The sequence below is a fragment of the Enhydra lutris genome, unplaced genomic scaffold (assembly GCF_002288905.1).
Source record: "Enhydra lutris kenyoni isolate GAN:26980312 unplaced genomic scaffold, ASM228890v2 scaffoldscaffold59, whole genome shotgun sequence".
Taxonomy (NCBI): Eukaryota; Metazoa; Chordata; class Mammalia; order Carnivora; family Mustelidae; genus Enhydra; species Enhydra lutris.
Window position 1 is genome coordinate 11,706,628 of NW_019154143.1, and position 17,585 is coordinate 11,724,212.

The 17,585-nt window shown below is 40.8% G+C and overlaps 1 protein-coding gene and 1 pseudogene across 1 annotated transcript; one reads left to right on the forward strand and one right to left on the reverse strand.

Annotated features, from left to right (window-relative positions):
• Positions 1–1,212: 1,212 nt before the first annotated feature.
• Positions 1,213–17,242, reverse strand: LOC111158392 (zinc finger CCCH-type containing 8). The gene is made up of 5 exons (XM_022520394.1): positions 17,116–17,242; positions 11,986–12,103; positions 2,765–2,999; positions 1,693–1,826; positions 1,213–1,251 (listed from the first exon to the last, which is right to left on the reverse strand). The coding sequence occupies exons 1-5, from the start codon at positions 17,190–17,192 to the stop codon at positions 1,213–1,215; spliced, it is 603 nt and encodes a 200-aa protein (XP_022376102.1). The 5' UTR covers positions 17,193–17,242.
• Positions 8,117–8,570, forward strand: LOC111158479 (annotated as a pseudogene).
• Positions 17,243–17,585: the final 343 nt, after the last annotated feature.

Sequence of the window (17,585 nt, forward strand, 5' to 3'; positions counted from 1 at the left end):
AGAGAGAGAGAGAGATATCACAAGTAGGCAGAGAGGCAGGCAGAGAGAAAGGGGGAAGCAGGCTCCCTCCTGAGCAGAGACCCCAATGCGGGGCTCAATCCCAGGACCCTGAGACCATGACCTGAGCTGAAGGCAGAGGCTTAACCCACTGAGCCACCCAGGTGCCCCGCCCTTATTTTTAAAAATCAGATTAAAAAAAGGGCGCCTGGGTGGCTCAGTTGGTTAAGTGACTGCCTTCAGCTCAGGTCATGATCCTGGAGTCCCAGGATCGAGTCCTGCACTGGGCTCCCTGCTCAGCAGGGAGTCTGCTTCTCCCCCTAACCCTCTCTCTCTCTCTCATTCTCTCAAATAAATAAATAAAATCTTTTTTTTTTAAATCAGATAAAAAAATTTAACAAAGTCTAGGAATAAGGCTCTTAACAATGGAGACAAAACTGGAAACTGTAAGGTGAACCAAAAGCAGCATGCTCTTTAATTCCAATGAGATGATCTCTGAGTGAGAGGAAGGAATAATAACCAGCTCAAGTTAAAAAACATTACTAAAAATAAAACCTCAAAGATGGCAAAAGAGATATAAAAACAAAAGGTGACTTTTATATGAAAACAAAAGGGGAATTTCATAATACATTCTAGCTTTTCAGAAATATAAACTATTTTTAGTGTGTTAACTTGTGTGTAGTTTATAGCTCTTGCAATACCAAATTTCTGAATAGTTTTACGAATTTAGTATGGGCAAAGAAGGGACCTAACTACATTTAGGTGATCTGCTTTGTAATAAAGTCAAATTTCCACTTAACACCATCAAAATTGTGTCTAATAAAGATGGGTCAGTGTAAATCCTTGGTTTTATCTGACTATGTTATTAAATTCTAACATACATACTTATAATCCATTCCTCATGTAGGAAAGCTGTCTGCTGAATGATCACTTGAGTCAATGTAAACCAAAAGAATCACAGGGAATACTGATGGCGTCAGGAAATAAAGTTCCAGTTGTGGCCTGGCCCTCTGTGACTCTGAGCAGTTACCTGAACCCCCAGGGCTTCAGATTCCTCATTTGTAAAATATGGAAGCAAGGCAAGATTTTTATATAAATATGTTTTTCTATTATATTTGATCTAATATTTTACCACCCCTAACTCTTGTCTTCTGGACCAAGCCTAAGAAAAAAGGTTAGTTTAGAAGCCCTCAGAAAAGCAGAGTCCTTATTGTCCTATCCTGAATACATCCGCAGACCAAGGAAGAGGAAGTTCTAAAGAACAAAATCAAAATACCAGCAGGGTTGGGGTGTTTTATAAGGTCAACACTCAGAAATACTCCTTTTTCATTTCCACAGGGACCGCAACAGTAGAAACTCTGTAAGACTCTGTGACTTTTGAAGTGCTCCCTTGGGCTCTTTATCTTCTCCCTGCTTCCCCTGTTTTTCCAGTCATTGACAGTACAACAGTCCAAAATCAAGGGAATCGTACGCACGTATTCAGGTAAACAGGGACAACACTAAGGCTTAACCCAGGGTGAGCGAGAGGGAAGGCAGCTGTGACAGTGACAGCGAAGAACATGGGAGAGCCCACTGACGGTGAGGAGATTTTTCACCATCAGAGAACTCCCGTTCTGTGGCTCGTCACGGTGGTATAAGATTAAAAATTCTGCTGCAAGTAAGTGTCCTCCTGCATGCCTGCACTCTTGTACCGACCTGTTCCTGTGAGCTTCTGTTCCGCAAGGAAGCGTTGGATCCTTTCTGGCCCACACCAGCCCGTTTTCGCTTCATTTTCTTCTGCTTACCATTCTTCTGGACAGCTTTTGGGTTTTTATTTTTTTGTTTAACAGCTGAAAACAAAAAAATTAATCTTATGTGTTTAAATCTTAGACACTAAGTGTTAAAAGTTTAATTTTAATTTACGAGAACATGAAGGCACAACAGCAGGTTACTCTAAGGTACACTCTATAGGGGCGCCTGGGTGGCTTAGTTGCTTAAGCGTCTGACTCTTGCTTGCCATAAGCCAGATCCTTTTGAAGGGTTCAGAGTGTTATGGAGCTAAGTAGGAATTGCCATAGCACTCTAGCAGCAAAAGCTTCAAATGTTTAAAATTACCTCATATACTACTGTCAGGGTTTTCACTGAAAACCTTCTACATACAAACATAGGGGAGCCCGGCTGGCTCAGTCAGTACAGCGTGCAACTCTCGATCCCGGGATTGTGAGTTTGAGCCCCACAGTGAGTGTACAGATTATGTCAGAAAATAAAATAAGAGCATCAAAAAAAGAAAAAAAAAAAGGCAGTAAAACGGAGGATTAATGTCTTCCGTAGCTGTCATTTGTCCTCATACCTATGACTAAATTTCATTTTAGTAATCTAAAAGAATATATTTTATTTTAGTAATCTAAAAGAATATATAGTCTGACACACCACAGTATCAGACATTAAGTCAATTCCTCTCTAAACTGAAAGCAATACAAACAGGCACATCTTGTCCTTCATAGGTGCGGAGGCCAAAGATTTTGCCTTCTCCCTTTCAAAGCAGTCATGGGCTTTGATAACCTTCCTGTAAACTCTGCATTTGTACACTGAATGGCCAGGTTGTGGGGGTGGAGTGGGCATCTCAGGCCGTGCAAGCTCACATCTGGCGTAAAGACCTAAGGAAAGCAGGATCTTACTTTGAGATAAAATGCAGGAGAAACTCTCCCCCTCCCCAAACCGCAGTCCATTTACGGACAACTGTGACTGTCTACATAAACTTTAAATGACAAAATAGCTTCACCCTTACCTTTCTGGATATCCTTCACTCCCTCTTTCTTCATTGATTCTTCAGGAAATGGTAAGGATTGCGCGGCATTTGCCATTTCTTTAGCTTGTATATACTGCTGAAGCTCTTTAGCAAAATTATCTTCTGATTCCTGACTGCAGGTCTCATTATCACTATACACATCATAGTCCTTACTTCTTGATTTTCTATATTGCAAATTCTTCGGGGATATTGTGGAGTTCCCAAAGTGCCTAAACTAAGTAAAAATTAAATTTCCAATTTTAAAAAGCTGGCATGATTCAAAACAATCTGGTTATAAAGAAGAAATAAAGACTGGCCATGAACTGATCATTGCTGAGGTTGGGTGATGGGTATATAGGGGTTCGTATACTATTCTTTCCACTCTTACATTTTTAAAATGTTCCAGAACTAAAAACAAAACAAAAACCAACGGAGCATATCCATCCTTGAAAAAAATTTGATGGAAGATTCTGAATTCAGTAATGATTTACGGAATTAAAAGAGTAAACCCCCAAATCTTAATTATTTAATATAATTTATTTGACTGAACTACAGTATTATACTTAATATTTTATTTCTCCCTTTGCATCAACTATGCTTTTAAATGGTTTAATTCAATAACTCGACACTTCATAAAAGAGTAAGTAAACTGTAATGGCCCAAGTGAAAATCCACTATACTAAAATACATCACTGCTAGCAAATCCCATTATTTTTCCTGTAACTCAGCGTTGGTGGCTCACACGGATGACAAGGAACAAAGAACTGCCCAGTTCTCTGTAATCAAGTTAACTTTACTTTCAGAAAGAGTTTTATAACTCTGTTGGTGCAGCAACCCCAAGGCAACAGAAGCGACCACAGATGCCCACAGGAACAGGAAGCCAGGTATGGCAGCTGACCCTGAGTCAGCCTGAGATGATCACAGCAGACAACTTAAAGTATTTTGTGTACAAGAATGTCCAAACATTGGTATACATGTCTACACATGGTGACACAAGGGTATCAAGTTGTATAATTACAGTTAGTATGTATGACACGTTTTAATTAAAAGGCTTATAAAGAAACGTCCAAGTGCTAAAAGGCTCCTATTTTGAGGTCAGGAAGAGATAACATGTCTACCATTAAACTGGCCAATGATCCTGCTCCAGAATGTGCTCTGGGGCCTGGACTCTTATCTACTTCCACTTAACTGATGAAGGCAGCAGACTCAAAACAAACAAAAACAAACCAGAAGAATCGCTATTATAAAATATACCAGGTGGTCCAATTTCATGGCTTACTTTTGATGTTAACTTCAAAGCTAGGAGCTGTATACCAGAAGACTGATCATAGGCCTATGAAATGAATTTGCTCCCTGTGTGAAGAATCAAGTGGAGACAGTTTCCTAACCTGACAATGGCCCCAATGTACACTACCACCTCATCTTCATTATACCAGACAAGACTTTTAACCAATCCAAAAATATCAGGCCACCAAGTTCCCTGTCTCCAATTTTTCAAGAAAGAGCACCATTTTTTGTTTTGTAAGATTTTTTTTTTAAAGATTTTATTAATTTATCTGACAGAGATCACAAGTTGGTAGAGACGCAGGCAGAGAGAGAGAGGAGGAAGCAGGCCCCCCGCTGAGCAGAGAGCCCGAAGCAGGGCTCGATCCCAGGACACTGGGATCATGACCTGAACCAAGGCAGAGGCTTTAACCCACTGAGCCATCCAGGCACCCCAGTTTTTTTTTTTTTTTAAGATTTTAATTATTTATTTGACAGAGAGAGAGAAAGCACAAGTAGGCAGAGAGGCAGGCAGAGGGATAGGGGGAAGCAGACTCCCCACTGAGCAGAGAGCCCGATGTGGGGCTCAATCCCAGGACCCTGAGACCATGACCTGAGCTAAAGGCAGAGGCTTAACCCACTGAGCCACCCAGGTGCCCCAAAAGGGCACATTTTAAAACCAATACCATAGAACAAACTTGTAAACATAACATCTGGCCAGAGGTCTGCAGATGTCAGCCTGGCCTCCTGTTTTTGTTAATCAAAGTTTTGCTGGAATACAGTCACACCCACTCATTCACGTCCCTGTTATCTATACCTGTTTAGTCATGACAGAGTCAATACAGCTCACAGCAACAAGATGCACTACCTGGTCCTTTATGAAAAAGTTGGCCAATTCCTGGGATGATTATTATGTTTACCCTGTTTCTGGCCTTTGATTTTATTTAGTGGGCACACGGAGAATCACTCAATTATGCAACAGCTCCCACAAAGTTTGGCTTAGTCAAATACAGAGATGAAATTCTATTCAGTACATCTGAATCACAATATCACAATGATCCAAATGAGTAAGTGCTCCCTTACACACAAAATACGTACCAAAGCAGACACCCCCTTAAGAGGTGATAACGTGTCTGATTTGTATAAATGAAGAGGTGAGATGACATGGCAACATAAACAAAACCAGGACAATCATCAAGTATTGTACATTAGACAAGAGTATTACTAATTGATATTATTCTTTTCAGATGGCAATGAAGACACAAAATACAAATGACTGCTTTACTACTTTTCTTCATGCAGCCAGCCCTAAACTCATTGCTTTGATATTTGTTATTCTCTATATAATTTAGAAAACATATAAATATACTAAACTTTTTTCCCTTTAATGAAGGAGACTAAATAAAGTTTTGTTTTGTTTTTTTTTAAGGAAAAGATTTCTAATTCAGGAAAATTTATTGAATAGTATGGCCTCCTGATACTCCACAGAAATAAAAGTACAGAAATGTAAAAATAGTTCCATAATATTAGGGGGAGGTGGGGGAGCACATGAAGTACATTCACCAGTAATTAAGAAAAGTCTAACAAATTCTTGGCAAGCTTTTGAAAAACAAAAAGCAAGTTATAATTGGGATGTTGGACTTCAGTTGGAGTGTGAGAAATGGGGCTACAAACTAGGATGGATTAAGATGCTACAACAAAAACAGACAAAGCTATTGTAACAAATTCTCTCTTTCCCATCCCTTACCAGAATACATTCAAAGAGAAATTTGCCCCAGGCAAAAAAGAAAATAAAGAAATGGAATAAAATGTCTGATAAAGCCAGATCTTCTTGTGTGGGTACTAAGACCCCACAGTGAAGTCCTCCACATTCCGGCACTTGGGAGCAACCCCTACCAGAAATATACTCTATCCACTCAATGTACAACAGAAGTTCTACCCTGCTTTCAAGAAGAGATTCCTCACATGGGTCTACGGGCAAAATTCAATGAACAATGAATGAGGGTAAAAACCACACATTATTTACATCAACCTCTAAGTTGACATTTAGCATTCTGCTGTCCTGAACACAGGGAACAAGCAGTAGTATCAGCAGTATCTGCCACTGTCACCAGTACTTTCATATATCACATGACAGTTGTTGCAAATCTCAAAATATCTTTTATGTTCACCACTATGTCAAAGTTACAATAATTAGACCTACTGCTGGAACTTCTAATTATTTAGTGTATTAATGAAGAACATATTATTCTTTCTACATTTTTTTTGATAACTGTATTTCAATAAAGTAAATTTCCTTTAGGGGCACCTGGGTGGCTCAGTGGGTTAAGCTGCTGCCTTCGGTTCAGGTCATGATCTCAGGGTCCTGGGATCGAGTCCCGCATCAGGCTCTCTGCTCAGCAGGGAGCCTGCTTCCCTCTCTCTCTCTCTGCCTGCCTCTCCATCTACTTGTGATCTCTCTCTGTCAGATAAATAAATAAAATCTTTAAAAAAAAAAAGTAAATTTCCTTTGTAATCCAATGTATTTCATTTTATTCAGTAAAAAAACATGATTTTGAGAAGGGATCCATGGGCTTCACCAGGCTACCAAAAGGAGTACAGAGCACAATGAAGGTTAAGAATTACTATATTGGGGGCGCCTGGGTGGCTCAGTGGGTTAAGCCGCTGCCTTCGGCTCAGGTCATGATCTCAGGGTCCTGGGATCGAGTCCCGCATCGGGCTCTCTGCTCAGCAGGGAGCCTGCTTCCCTCTCTCTCTCTCTCTGCCTGCCTCTCTGTCTACTTGTGATCTCTCTCTGTCAAATCAATAAATAAAATCTTAAAAAAAAAAAAAAAGAATTACTATATTGGGGGAAAAAAAAAAAGAACTACTATGCTGGAGGAAACTTACCTACCCACACAGCCCACCCATGTACTGAATGTCCAATCAGGCTTCCCATCTGGAGGAAAAGCCTATAGAGACACAGACCCACTAACACACAAGCAAAGGCCATCCATCAACTCTTCCAGCCTTTCTTAAACCAAGGGACAATGAAGGAACACTAAAACACATCACAAAACTTTAGAGCAGGTGTCATTAAACTATGATCCCAAGGCCAAATCCGTCTTACCACCTGTTTCTGTAATGGTCAGCAAGCTAAAAATGGTCCTCAGATTTTTTTAAATGGTTGGAGGAAAAAACACAAAAGAATAATATTTCATGACAATGAAAGTTATACAAAATTCAAACTTCAGCATCCATAAAGAAAATTTAATGGAACACAGCCACACTCACTCATTTACATACTGTACTAGCTGCTTTCACATTATATAAGAAGAGTTGAGTAGCTGCAAAACAGACCATAAAGACATTCAAGACATTATATATGAAAAAGAGGCCAGAAAGCTCTAACATCAAAACAAAGAACAAGAAAGAACTCTTGAATAGTTAAATTATGAGAAACCCACAATTTAGAAAATGATGCTCAAAAAAAAGATGTAATTTATAATAGTCTCATCAAACACCTAGCAATAAGCCTAACAAAAAGTATAGAAGATGTAAAATATCTACAAAGAAACTTACAAAACACTGTTGAGAGAAATTAGAGGACCTAAAGATTAGACAATTCAATATTCTAAAGATGTCAATTCTCTTCCGAATGATCTGTAGATTAAATGCATTCCCAATGAAAATCTGACCAGGATTTTCCAAGGAACTTGACAAACAGATTCTAAAATTCATATAGAAATGCAAAAGGTGGGGCACCTGGGTGGCTCAGTGGATTAGGCCGCTGCCTTCGGCTCAGGTCATGATCTCAGGGTCCTGGGATCGAGTCCCGCATCGGGCTCTCTGCTCGGCGGGGAGTCTGCTTTCCCCCCCCACCCCCACCCCCACCTGACTCTGCCTGCTGGTGATCTCTCTCTCTCTTTCAAATAAATAAAATCTTAAAAAAAAAAAAAAGAAATGCAAATGGCCTCTCTTCCCCTAACTGGCCTGAGGTGACCTCTGAAAATGGTAAGCTCTTTGTTTGACCTAGAAAACCCTAAAAAATCATGCAAATCAAGAGGTTCAAATCTTTCTGTTCACTTTAAGAACACACATGAAAATGCCCAGGCCACCCAGAGCATGCGTATCTGAAAAGCCACCAAGTATCTAAAAGATATCACTTTGCATAAGCAGTGTGTACCATTCCATCACTACAGTGGTGGAGTTGGGGGGTGTGCCCAGGCCGAACAGTGGGGCTGGACACAAGGTCAACGGCCCAAGAAGAGTGCTGAATTTTTACTGCTTAAAAATGCAGAGAGTAATGCTGAACTTAAGGGTTTATATATCAATTCCCTCTCTGGTCATTGAGTACAGCCAGGTGAGCAAAGCCCCCAAGACGCGGCGTAGAATTTGGAGGGCTCACTGTCTGATTAACCCGTATATGAGCTCTCCCTGCCTCATCGAGATGATCCTTACTGAAAAAGAGCACATTGTTCCTAAACCAGAAGAGGAGTTTGCACAGAAGAAAAAGATATTCCAGAAGAGACTGAAGAAACAAAAACTTATGGCCAGGGAGTAAATTCTACATGGAATAAATGTAAATAAAAATAACAACAGGAAAAAAAAAAGAAATACAAAGGGCTAAAAAAATACCCAAGACACTTAAGGAAGAAAAACAAGGGGAGAGGATTTGGTTACCTGACATCCAAACTTATTATAAAGCTGCAGTAATTAACATGGTGAGGTCCTGGGGGAGGGCTAAAGAGATAAACCAGCAGGAGCAAACGGAGTCTCTGGGGTACCGGGGTGGCTCAGTGGGTTAAAGCCTCTGCCTTCGGCTCAGGTCATGATCCCAGGGTTCTGGGATCAAGCCCTGCATTGTGCTCTCTGCTCATCAGGGAGCCTGCTCCCCCTGCCCCTCTGCCTACCTCTCTGCCCACTTGTGATCTCTGTCAAATAAATTAATCAATTAATTAAAAAAAAAAAAAAAGCAAACGGAGTCCAGAAACAAACCCATCAAACATGAGCACTTGATTTTGACCATGGTGACACTGCAGATCAGTGAGGGCAAAGACAATTCTTTCCCCTCACTGAATGGTGCTGGAACAACTGGATATGATACCATGAAGAAAAAAAAAAAGTAAAACAAAATTTGTCACCCCTTCTTCACAGTTACAAATAGAAAAATCAATTACAGATGGCTACAAACTTAAATGTGAAAAGGAAAACAATAAATCTTTTGGAAGACATCATAGTAAAAGATTTTTATTATCTTGGGATATTTGAATAAAACACTAACTATAAAGAACAATAATACATTTGAATATACTAACATTCTGAACTTTTAATGAAAAAATACCATTGTGTACTACCACAAAATGAGCAGATATTTGCAACACATAACCCACAATAAAAGGAAAAAAACCCCTATGATCCAAAATAAAGAACTACAAATCAAGGGAAAAAAAAAAACACAGACAAACCAATAATTATAAGACAAAAACATCTGAACAGGCACTAAAAAAAGGGAAATCCAAATGGACCAGCATATGCAAAGATCCCAACAGTGATCAAGAAAATGCAAACTTAGTTACAATGAGCTACTTCATCAGATGATGAAAAATATGACGGATGACAATACCAAGTGAGAAGCAGCAGAAATACAGTCCCTCTGGGAATAAAATTGGTAGAACCACTTTGGATTGGAGGACAGTTTGGCATTAAGGTAAAGGTAAAGATGCTTATACTCTAAGACCCAGCAATTTTACACTCCGGTAACTATAGAGTGCAAGGGCAACAGGATACAAGCGAAAGAACGTAGCAGCACTACCCATTACCTCCAAAAATGGAAATCAGACCAAATGTTGACCAACAACGAAATCTAGTATATTCAATAATGGAATACTATCCAGCTCAGAAAATAAAGAGACAAGTATACATCTATTAATCTTATAAATATAATGTTGGGAAAAAGACAACAGAAAAAACACATATAATACTATTCTATTTCTATAAAGTGTAAAAATTGGCAAGCAAAAACTGTATTTTTAAGGCTGACAGCATTAGTAGTAAAACTAAAACTGTAAAGAAGGGCAAGGAAGTGGTTAGCATGCAAGTTAGGATTCTAGTTACTTCTAGGAGGAAACAAAGGAATAATGACTGAGAAAGAAGGCAGTAGAGGCTTTGCGGGCAATGTTCTTTCTTGAATTAGCGAAGTCTCTACTTGGGTGTTCTCTTTTAGTCAGCTGTGATATGGCACATTGATGTTTTACAACTTGTGAGTAAAGAGCCTGGGCCAAAACAAGCCTACTTAGGAATAATGCAGGTGTCCATCTAGTCACAGAACTGTTTATTGGAATCTATTTTAAGTAACCGTAGCGTGTTCTGCCTGCCCATCTCCTATATTGGGTTATACATGGATTAGGGACCTTTAACTGGGCATGAAGGACTGGGGTCTATGAGACTAAGACAGTATTAAAAAAAATACGCATAGGTGGCTTAGTCGGTTGAGTGTCAGGCTCTTGGTTTCGGCTTGGGTCATGATCTCGGGGTCATGAGATCAAGCTCCAAGTAGGGCTCCATGCTGAATGTAGAGCCTGTTTGAGATTTTCTCTCTCTCTGCCCTTTTCCCCACTCATACGTTCTCTCACACGTGTATGCGCTCTTTCTCGCAAATAAATAAATCTTTAAAAAAAAATGGAGGAAAATCCAGGCCAGGGTTAAGGTTAAGACCCTGGCTCTGGTTCACAACAGCCATACATGCCCCAAAGGGTGAAAGAAGTTATATACTTGGGTAGTTGAGAGGCTTGCTGAGGAGATGAGGATGCCATATCTCCTGTACTTTCTGTCCTGTACACTTTTATGAAGCTAAGTGTAAGAGGATCACATTAAAGCCTATTTGTGTCTTTTGAGTCTCACTGCCAATTCAAACCCATCATTTTGTGGTGTGTTAAAATCCACAATAAAAGGGATGCCTGGGTGGCTCAGTTGGTTAAGTGGCTGCCTTTGGCTCAGATCATGATCCCAGGGTCCTGGGATCGAGTTCCGCACTGGGGCTTCCTTGCTCAGGAGGAAGTCTGCTTCTCCCTCTGCCTGCTGTTCCCCCACACTTGTGCACGCTCTCTCTCTCTCTGACAAATAAATAAAATCTTAAAAATAAATTTTTTTTCACAATTAAAAAAAAGTTCAAAGAGAGGCAAGAGAGGAGCAGATATTGGCTGTTATGGGTTGACTGTGTCCTCCCCAAATTCTCCTGATGAACTCATAACAGTCAGTACCTTACTATGTGGCCTTATCTGGAAACAGGGCCATTACATGTGTAGTTGGTTAAGATGAGGTCATTAGGGTAAGTTGTAATCCATTATGACCAGTGTCCTTATAAAAAGGGTATATTTAGACACAGACATATGAACATAGGGAGAACACAATTCGAATATGAAGGTAAAGATCAAGGTGATGCTTCTGGAAGCCATGCCAAGGAACACCAAAGATTGCCAGCAAACCACCAGAAACTCCCGGAGGAGCATGAAACAGATTCTCCCTCACAGCCCTCAGAAGAAGCCAACTCTGCCAACACCTTGATCTCAGACTTCCAGTCTCCAGAAACACAAGACAACTTCTGTTGCATAAGTCACCAATTTGCAGTCCTTTGTTAGGGCAGTCCTAACAAAGTAACACAAGCTTTAAGCTATAAATCAGTAAGGTTAGTTATTACCAAATCAAAATCCTTAAAAATTACGACCTAATTTGCAAAGAGAAGTTTTTGAAACCATTTACAACCCATTTCAGAAACAGGGGAAACCAAAATAAAAGCAATACACTAAAACAGTTCATGTTAAATGACTGAATGATAAATTTTCTGAAGTGTTATCAGGTTTCCTTGATATAAGCCAACTAGGTCTCCAATGCTGACTAAACCGGGACAAACAGGACCCCTAACAAATTTCTCACACCCACTCCTCTCCATTTTTTTCAATATGCCAACTTAACCTTACTTTTTTGGGTATTTGCTCACATTCCAATTTTACTTCCCATTTTATTTTCTCTTCTTGTGTTTTTCTTTTCTCTTCTTGTGTTTCTTCAACTTCTGCATCATCTATTCCATCATCAATTCTGCAGCAAAAATATCAAATAAACATAAGAAGTTTTTTTCAATCTGAAAATGGTTCATAGCATAACATTAAAATGAATGGCTTTGGCTTATCTTCTACTTGCCCTCAAAGAAATTCCAAACTCAAATTCTACTCTAAATACTCCAAGGAATAATATACAAATTTAGGATGAGCAGTACATGTCAACATGTGCTTCTAAGTAAATCAGAAAGCTGAAATTGTAGATTACATAACCTTCATGGTCTAGTAACAGGAGCTATATAAACCACCCATTCATTCATCACTGCATTCATTCAACAGATACTGAGTATCCGCCATATACCAGGCTGTAGGCCTTAAATCCTGGGATACAACAATGAAAAAGACCTGGTCCCTGCCTTCTGAGAACTTTCTATGTGCTTGGGAGAAAAAAAATAAAGCAATTTTAATATAGTATGTTAAGCATAGGTACATACATGAGGAACACTTAACCGGTCAAGGATCGTCTAACCTTTAAAGATATGTACGATAAAAGAAAAAATAAAGCCTCCTACCCCGCCAAAAAAAAAAATATATATATATATATATATAGAGAGAGAGAGAGTTAGCAAACGGGGCACCTGGCTGGCTCAGTTGGTAGAGCGTGTGACTCTTGATCTCCAGGTTGTGACTTTCAGCCCCATGTTGGGTGTAGAGATTACTTATAATCAACCAATCAACTTTTTTAAAAACTTAGAGGGGCACCTGGGTGGCTTAGTTGGTTAAGCATCTGCTCAAGCCTTGATCCTAGGGTCCTGGGAACAAGCCTGGAATCAGGATCTCTGCTCAGCAAGGAGCCTGCTTGTCTCTCTCCCTCTCCCTCTGCTCCCTCCCATGCACTCCCTCTCAAATAAATAAAATCAAGAAAGAAAGAAAGGAAGGAAGGAGGGAGGAAGGAAGAAAAGTTAGCAAACAAAGAGGACCATCACGAAGAGCAGTATTTCAAGTAGAACGCAATGTGCCTTTCAAGGTCAGGAGAGAGCCTAACTTACATTCAAGTGGGAAGATGACAAAGAAAAGTTGTTTCCAGACTCACAAGCACAGGAAAGTCAAATATGCAGAGAGACTGCCTGAGACAATAACCGAGGATATTCTACCAAAACTAAAAATGAACCCAAGAAAGATGAAGGTGGGAAGGTGATCAACAAAAATGTCACTGAAATTTATAGGTATATCTAAGTAACGGCTTACACCATAAATACAAGGGGCTGAAAGCAGTTGTGTCTGGATGAGGAGTGACTTCTGAATAAAAGTTTAAGTTCCATGCCAGATAAAGGCAAGGAGGAAGCAATGTGTGTGTACATTCTCGAAAAACAGGTTACAACTGGAATGCACTACTAGCACAAGAATATGAATAATGGCTCTGAGCTTCCTGCAAAGTTACAGGAGGAGCTCAGGCTTTCCAGCTTCATCCAATTCAACAATTTACCAGTGATCTGTCCCTAGTCAGAGTCTCAGAGCTTCATCTCAAATAAGGCGCCAAGATGTGAGCCTCTACAGAAGCCATCACAAGACCCAATAAGCCACATACTGTGAACCTTCACTACTCCAGTTATGAGTAATGAATCATCTTATGGAGTAGGAAGCAGCCTCTCCAGAGGCAAAGCAATACTGACAATGATGACTCCAAGGGCAGGGACAGCAGCCCCTGACACTTATCAGCGTGCTTACCCTGTGCCAGAAGCGTGTCCGCACACATCACCCACATCACAACAGCCCTATGACATACGTACTGTGGTGGAAAGCCCATTTTACAGACGAAAACAGAATTACAGGAAGCTTACAGAACTTGCCATACACCTAGTAAATAGGTAGAGCTGAGCTCTGGGCCCACTTCCTAGTCAATACATCCACCGGGATAGCTGCTTGGCATATTTTTAATAGAGCCCAAACTCAACTCTTGACTTAATCATGCTGGGTTTTTTTTTTTTTTCTTTTTTTTTTTTTTTTTTTAAGATTTTATTCATTTATTTGAGAGAGAAAGAGCATGCACAAGTGGGGGGGAATGGCAGAGGGAGAGGGAGAAGCAGAGTCCCTGCTGAGCAGGGAGCCTGACACCGGACTCTGGACACAGGACTCAGGACCCAGGACTCATCCTGGGATCATGACCTGAGCCAAAGGCAGACGCTCAACCAACTAAGCCACCCGGGTGCCCCTCTCCTGTTATTTTAAAAGATTTTATTTATTTATTTGACAGACAGAGATCACAAGTAGGCAGAGAGGCAGGCAGAGAGAGAGGAGGAAGCAGGATCCCTGCTGAGCAGAGAGCCCGATGCGGGGCTCGATCCCAGGACCTTGGGATCATGACCTGAGCTGAAGGCAGAGGCTTTAACCCACTGAGCCACCCAGGCGCCCCTACTCTCCTGTTATTTTAAATAGCAAATCCGTTCTTCTAATGATACTGACCCCAAACTTTGTAGTAACTTATACTCCTTCCATATCCCCCATCCAATCTGTGAAAAATCCAGTTTATCTTCAAAATATATCCTTATTTGAGCACTTCTTACTACTAATACTATGATCCAAGCTACTCTTGCCCTGTTACATTCTACTCTCAACACAACCACAATGACCCTGCTAAAATGTCACTCTTGTTGCAAACCTTCTAATAGCCTTTCATCTCATTCAGGGTAAAAGCCAAAGTCCTTATGGCACCTACAAGTCCCTACATGATCTGCCTCCCTGACCATATCCCCCAGTACCTCTTAAGTCCTACTTCTCTTCAAGTCCTGCTCCTTGAACTCCACTCCAGCTGTCATTCTGGCCACTTTGTTCCCATCACCCAATCACACCATGCTCACTCCACCTCGAGACCTTTATATGGACCTTTATATTCTCTCCGCTAGAAACCAACCTGCCTCACTCCCCTACTCAAGTATTACTTATCAATGATATTACAAAGGCTTTAACTACCTTCTTTAAAATACCTACATTCAGGATACCTGGGTGGCTCAGTGGGTTAAGCCTCTGCCTTTAGCTCAGGTCATGATCTCAGGGTCCTGGGATCAAGCCCTGCACTGGGCTCTCTGCTCAGCAGAGAGTCTGCTTCCCCCTCTCTCTGCCTGCTGCTCTGCCTACTTGTGATCTCTTTCTCTGTCAAAGAAATAAAATCTTCTAAAAAATAAAATAAAATATCTACATTCTCCCTGCCATCCCATCCTCTCTTCCTTCCCTGCTACCCAGCTTTCATTTTCTTCATGGTATTTATCATCACCCAAATACTATCTATTTATGCATTGTGGGGGGGGGGGAATATAAATCTCATGAATATGGAGATTTTTATCTCTTTTGTTTATTTATTGCTATAGCCCCAGGGCCTAGGATAATGGCAGGTGCTCAAGAAATAAGTAATCCCCTCATAAAATTACTAAGAAAAAACTCAGAAACCATAAAAGATTGATTCCTATAAACTCATTTAAAACAAACAAAAAAATCCTTTATGCAATGAAAATAATGCCATAAACAGAGTCAAAAGGCAAATAACAAATACAAAGTAAAATATCTGCTGATAAGAGTTCCTAAAATTTTAAAGAGAAGGACCAATGAAGAGAAAAACAGGCAAAGGATATGAACAAGGAACTGTTCACAGATGCTCTTCATCCTTCAATACCATTCCACATCTAACATTTGGGCAAAAATTCAGAAGTGTCTTTTATGTAGTTTAGTACAGTTTTCATGAATAGACTCTTCTGTCCCACACATTTTCAAACTGATAGATGCTATTGTTTTCTAACATGCGGCTATTGTCTTGTGATGATTCACCTTGCTGAATTCTCTTATGGATTTTAATAGTTTATTAACGTTCCTCTTGTTTTCCTTTGTAGGTGGATCATATCATCTGTAAGTTATTAATGTCTTTCTCTCTTTTCAGTATTTATAGATCTTATTTTATGTTAGTTATTTTGCCTTAGAAACAAAGAAATCAAATCATGGGCAACTTGGTCCTAGCTTTGCCACTTAAATTGTGCAATCTTGGCAAGTTATGTTCCTCTCTGTGCCTCAATTTTCTCATCTGCAAAAACAAGGACAGTTTCTTTTCTTCAAGGTTAAGATTAAATGACATATTTCACGTAAAGCACTTAGTAAAACTTTTGATGGCAGCCTGAATTAAAGTAATAGTTTCAATTAAGGTATAAGTGAACAAATCTGAGCGATATCAGGAAGTAAAAATCAACCAGACTAAGAGAATGAGTGAAATAAAGGAACAAAAAGCTGTGTGTCTCCGTTTCAGCTTAAGGAAACTGGGGAAAACACACAGGTTTAGAAGTTGGTTTTTAGCACTTCAAACAGAAACAAAGTAAATGAATATCTGGGTATAAGTAAATTACACTATACACCTCTCTAAATGAGATCAATAAATTAGCACCATTTGGCTAGTAGTGTCAGTCCCTTTCTCAACCTAAAGGAAACGTTACATCCAAATGATGTTTGCTGCTTTACTGTGGTCTTTAGGGTCTTCTGATGCAAATCAATGAACTAAAGGCAAATTATTTACTATTTACCCTCATTGCTTAATAAACTTAGGGTTTCGGGTTTTTCTTGAACAAACAAACAAAAAATGGTGTTTAACATGTGTCAGTGAGAAATGACAAATGATCTGTCCCCTACGAGCTGACGGTCCGGTGGAAAGAAGAGTAATGTGGGAACACACGGAGGTTTCCAACCGAGTCTCCAGGGTCAGGAGCGCAGGGAAAGGGGAGCCTCCTGCGATCGCTCCCTGGACCCGCTGGTCCCCTGAAGTAGGGTCCCGGCACCTCTGGCCGTGGCGGCTTACGAACCGGGCCCCATTGCCGGTTTCTGTTCCCGCGGCTCCAGAGCGACCTCTCCACGTCCGACCCCCGCGCCTGCCAGGCTGACCCCACACGCTCGCCCACGCACTCCCCGCACGACCCAGCGGCGTGGCCCACACGCGGCCCGGGCTGCCTCCAAATGGAACCAAAAGGCGGAATCCGACTGGGGCCCCTGCGATCAAAGCATGAAAAGATGGGGAATCACCTTTCATCAAAGTCCGTGGTCGGTTTTTTACCCAGGGCCGGGTTGGGGGGTTTGGAGAAAAGATTCTCAAAATCCATCACCCTCGCTAGGGCCCGGCAGCTAGAGTAACAACCACCGCGTGAGGAGGAGGGACCCAGCTCCGGGCTCCGGCCGCAGGTCGCCCCGCGCATGCGCCGCCCCGCCCCCGCGCACGTCCGCTCGCTCCTTCCCCGGGACTCTGCGCAGGCGCCAGGATAATTGGGATTTTTGTTGTCTGTGTATTTTTTTAGTGTGCATTTTGATCTGTTAGCTAACATATTAGTTGGAATTTTTAACCTGAATCCTTGGAAGTCAGTCCTTGGGAGTTCTTTCCCTTTCATTAGGGGTAAGTGGGTATTCCATGTGGAGAGAATAGTATCAAGGCCGGAAAACAAAGCACGCATTTGGGAAAAAGAACTGTTGAGTTTTGCTTACTCTAATGCCTGTGGAAG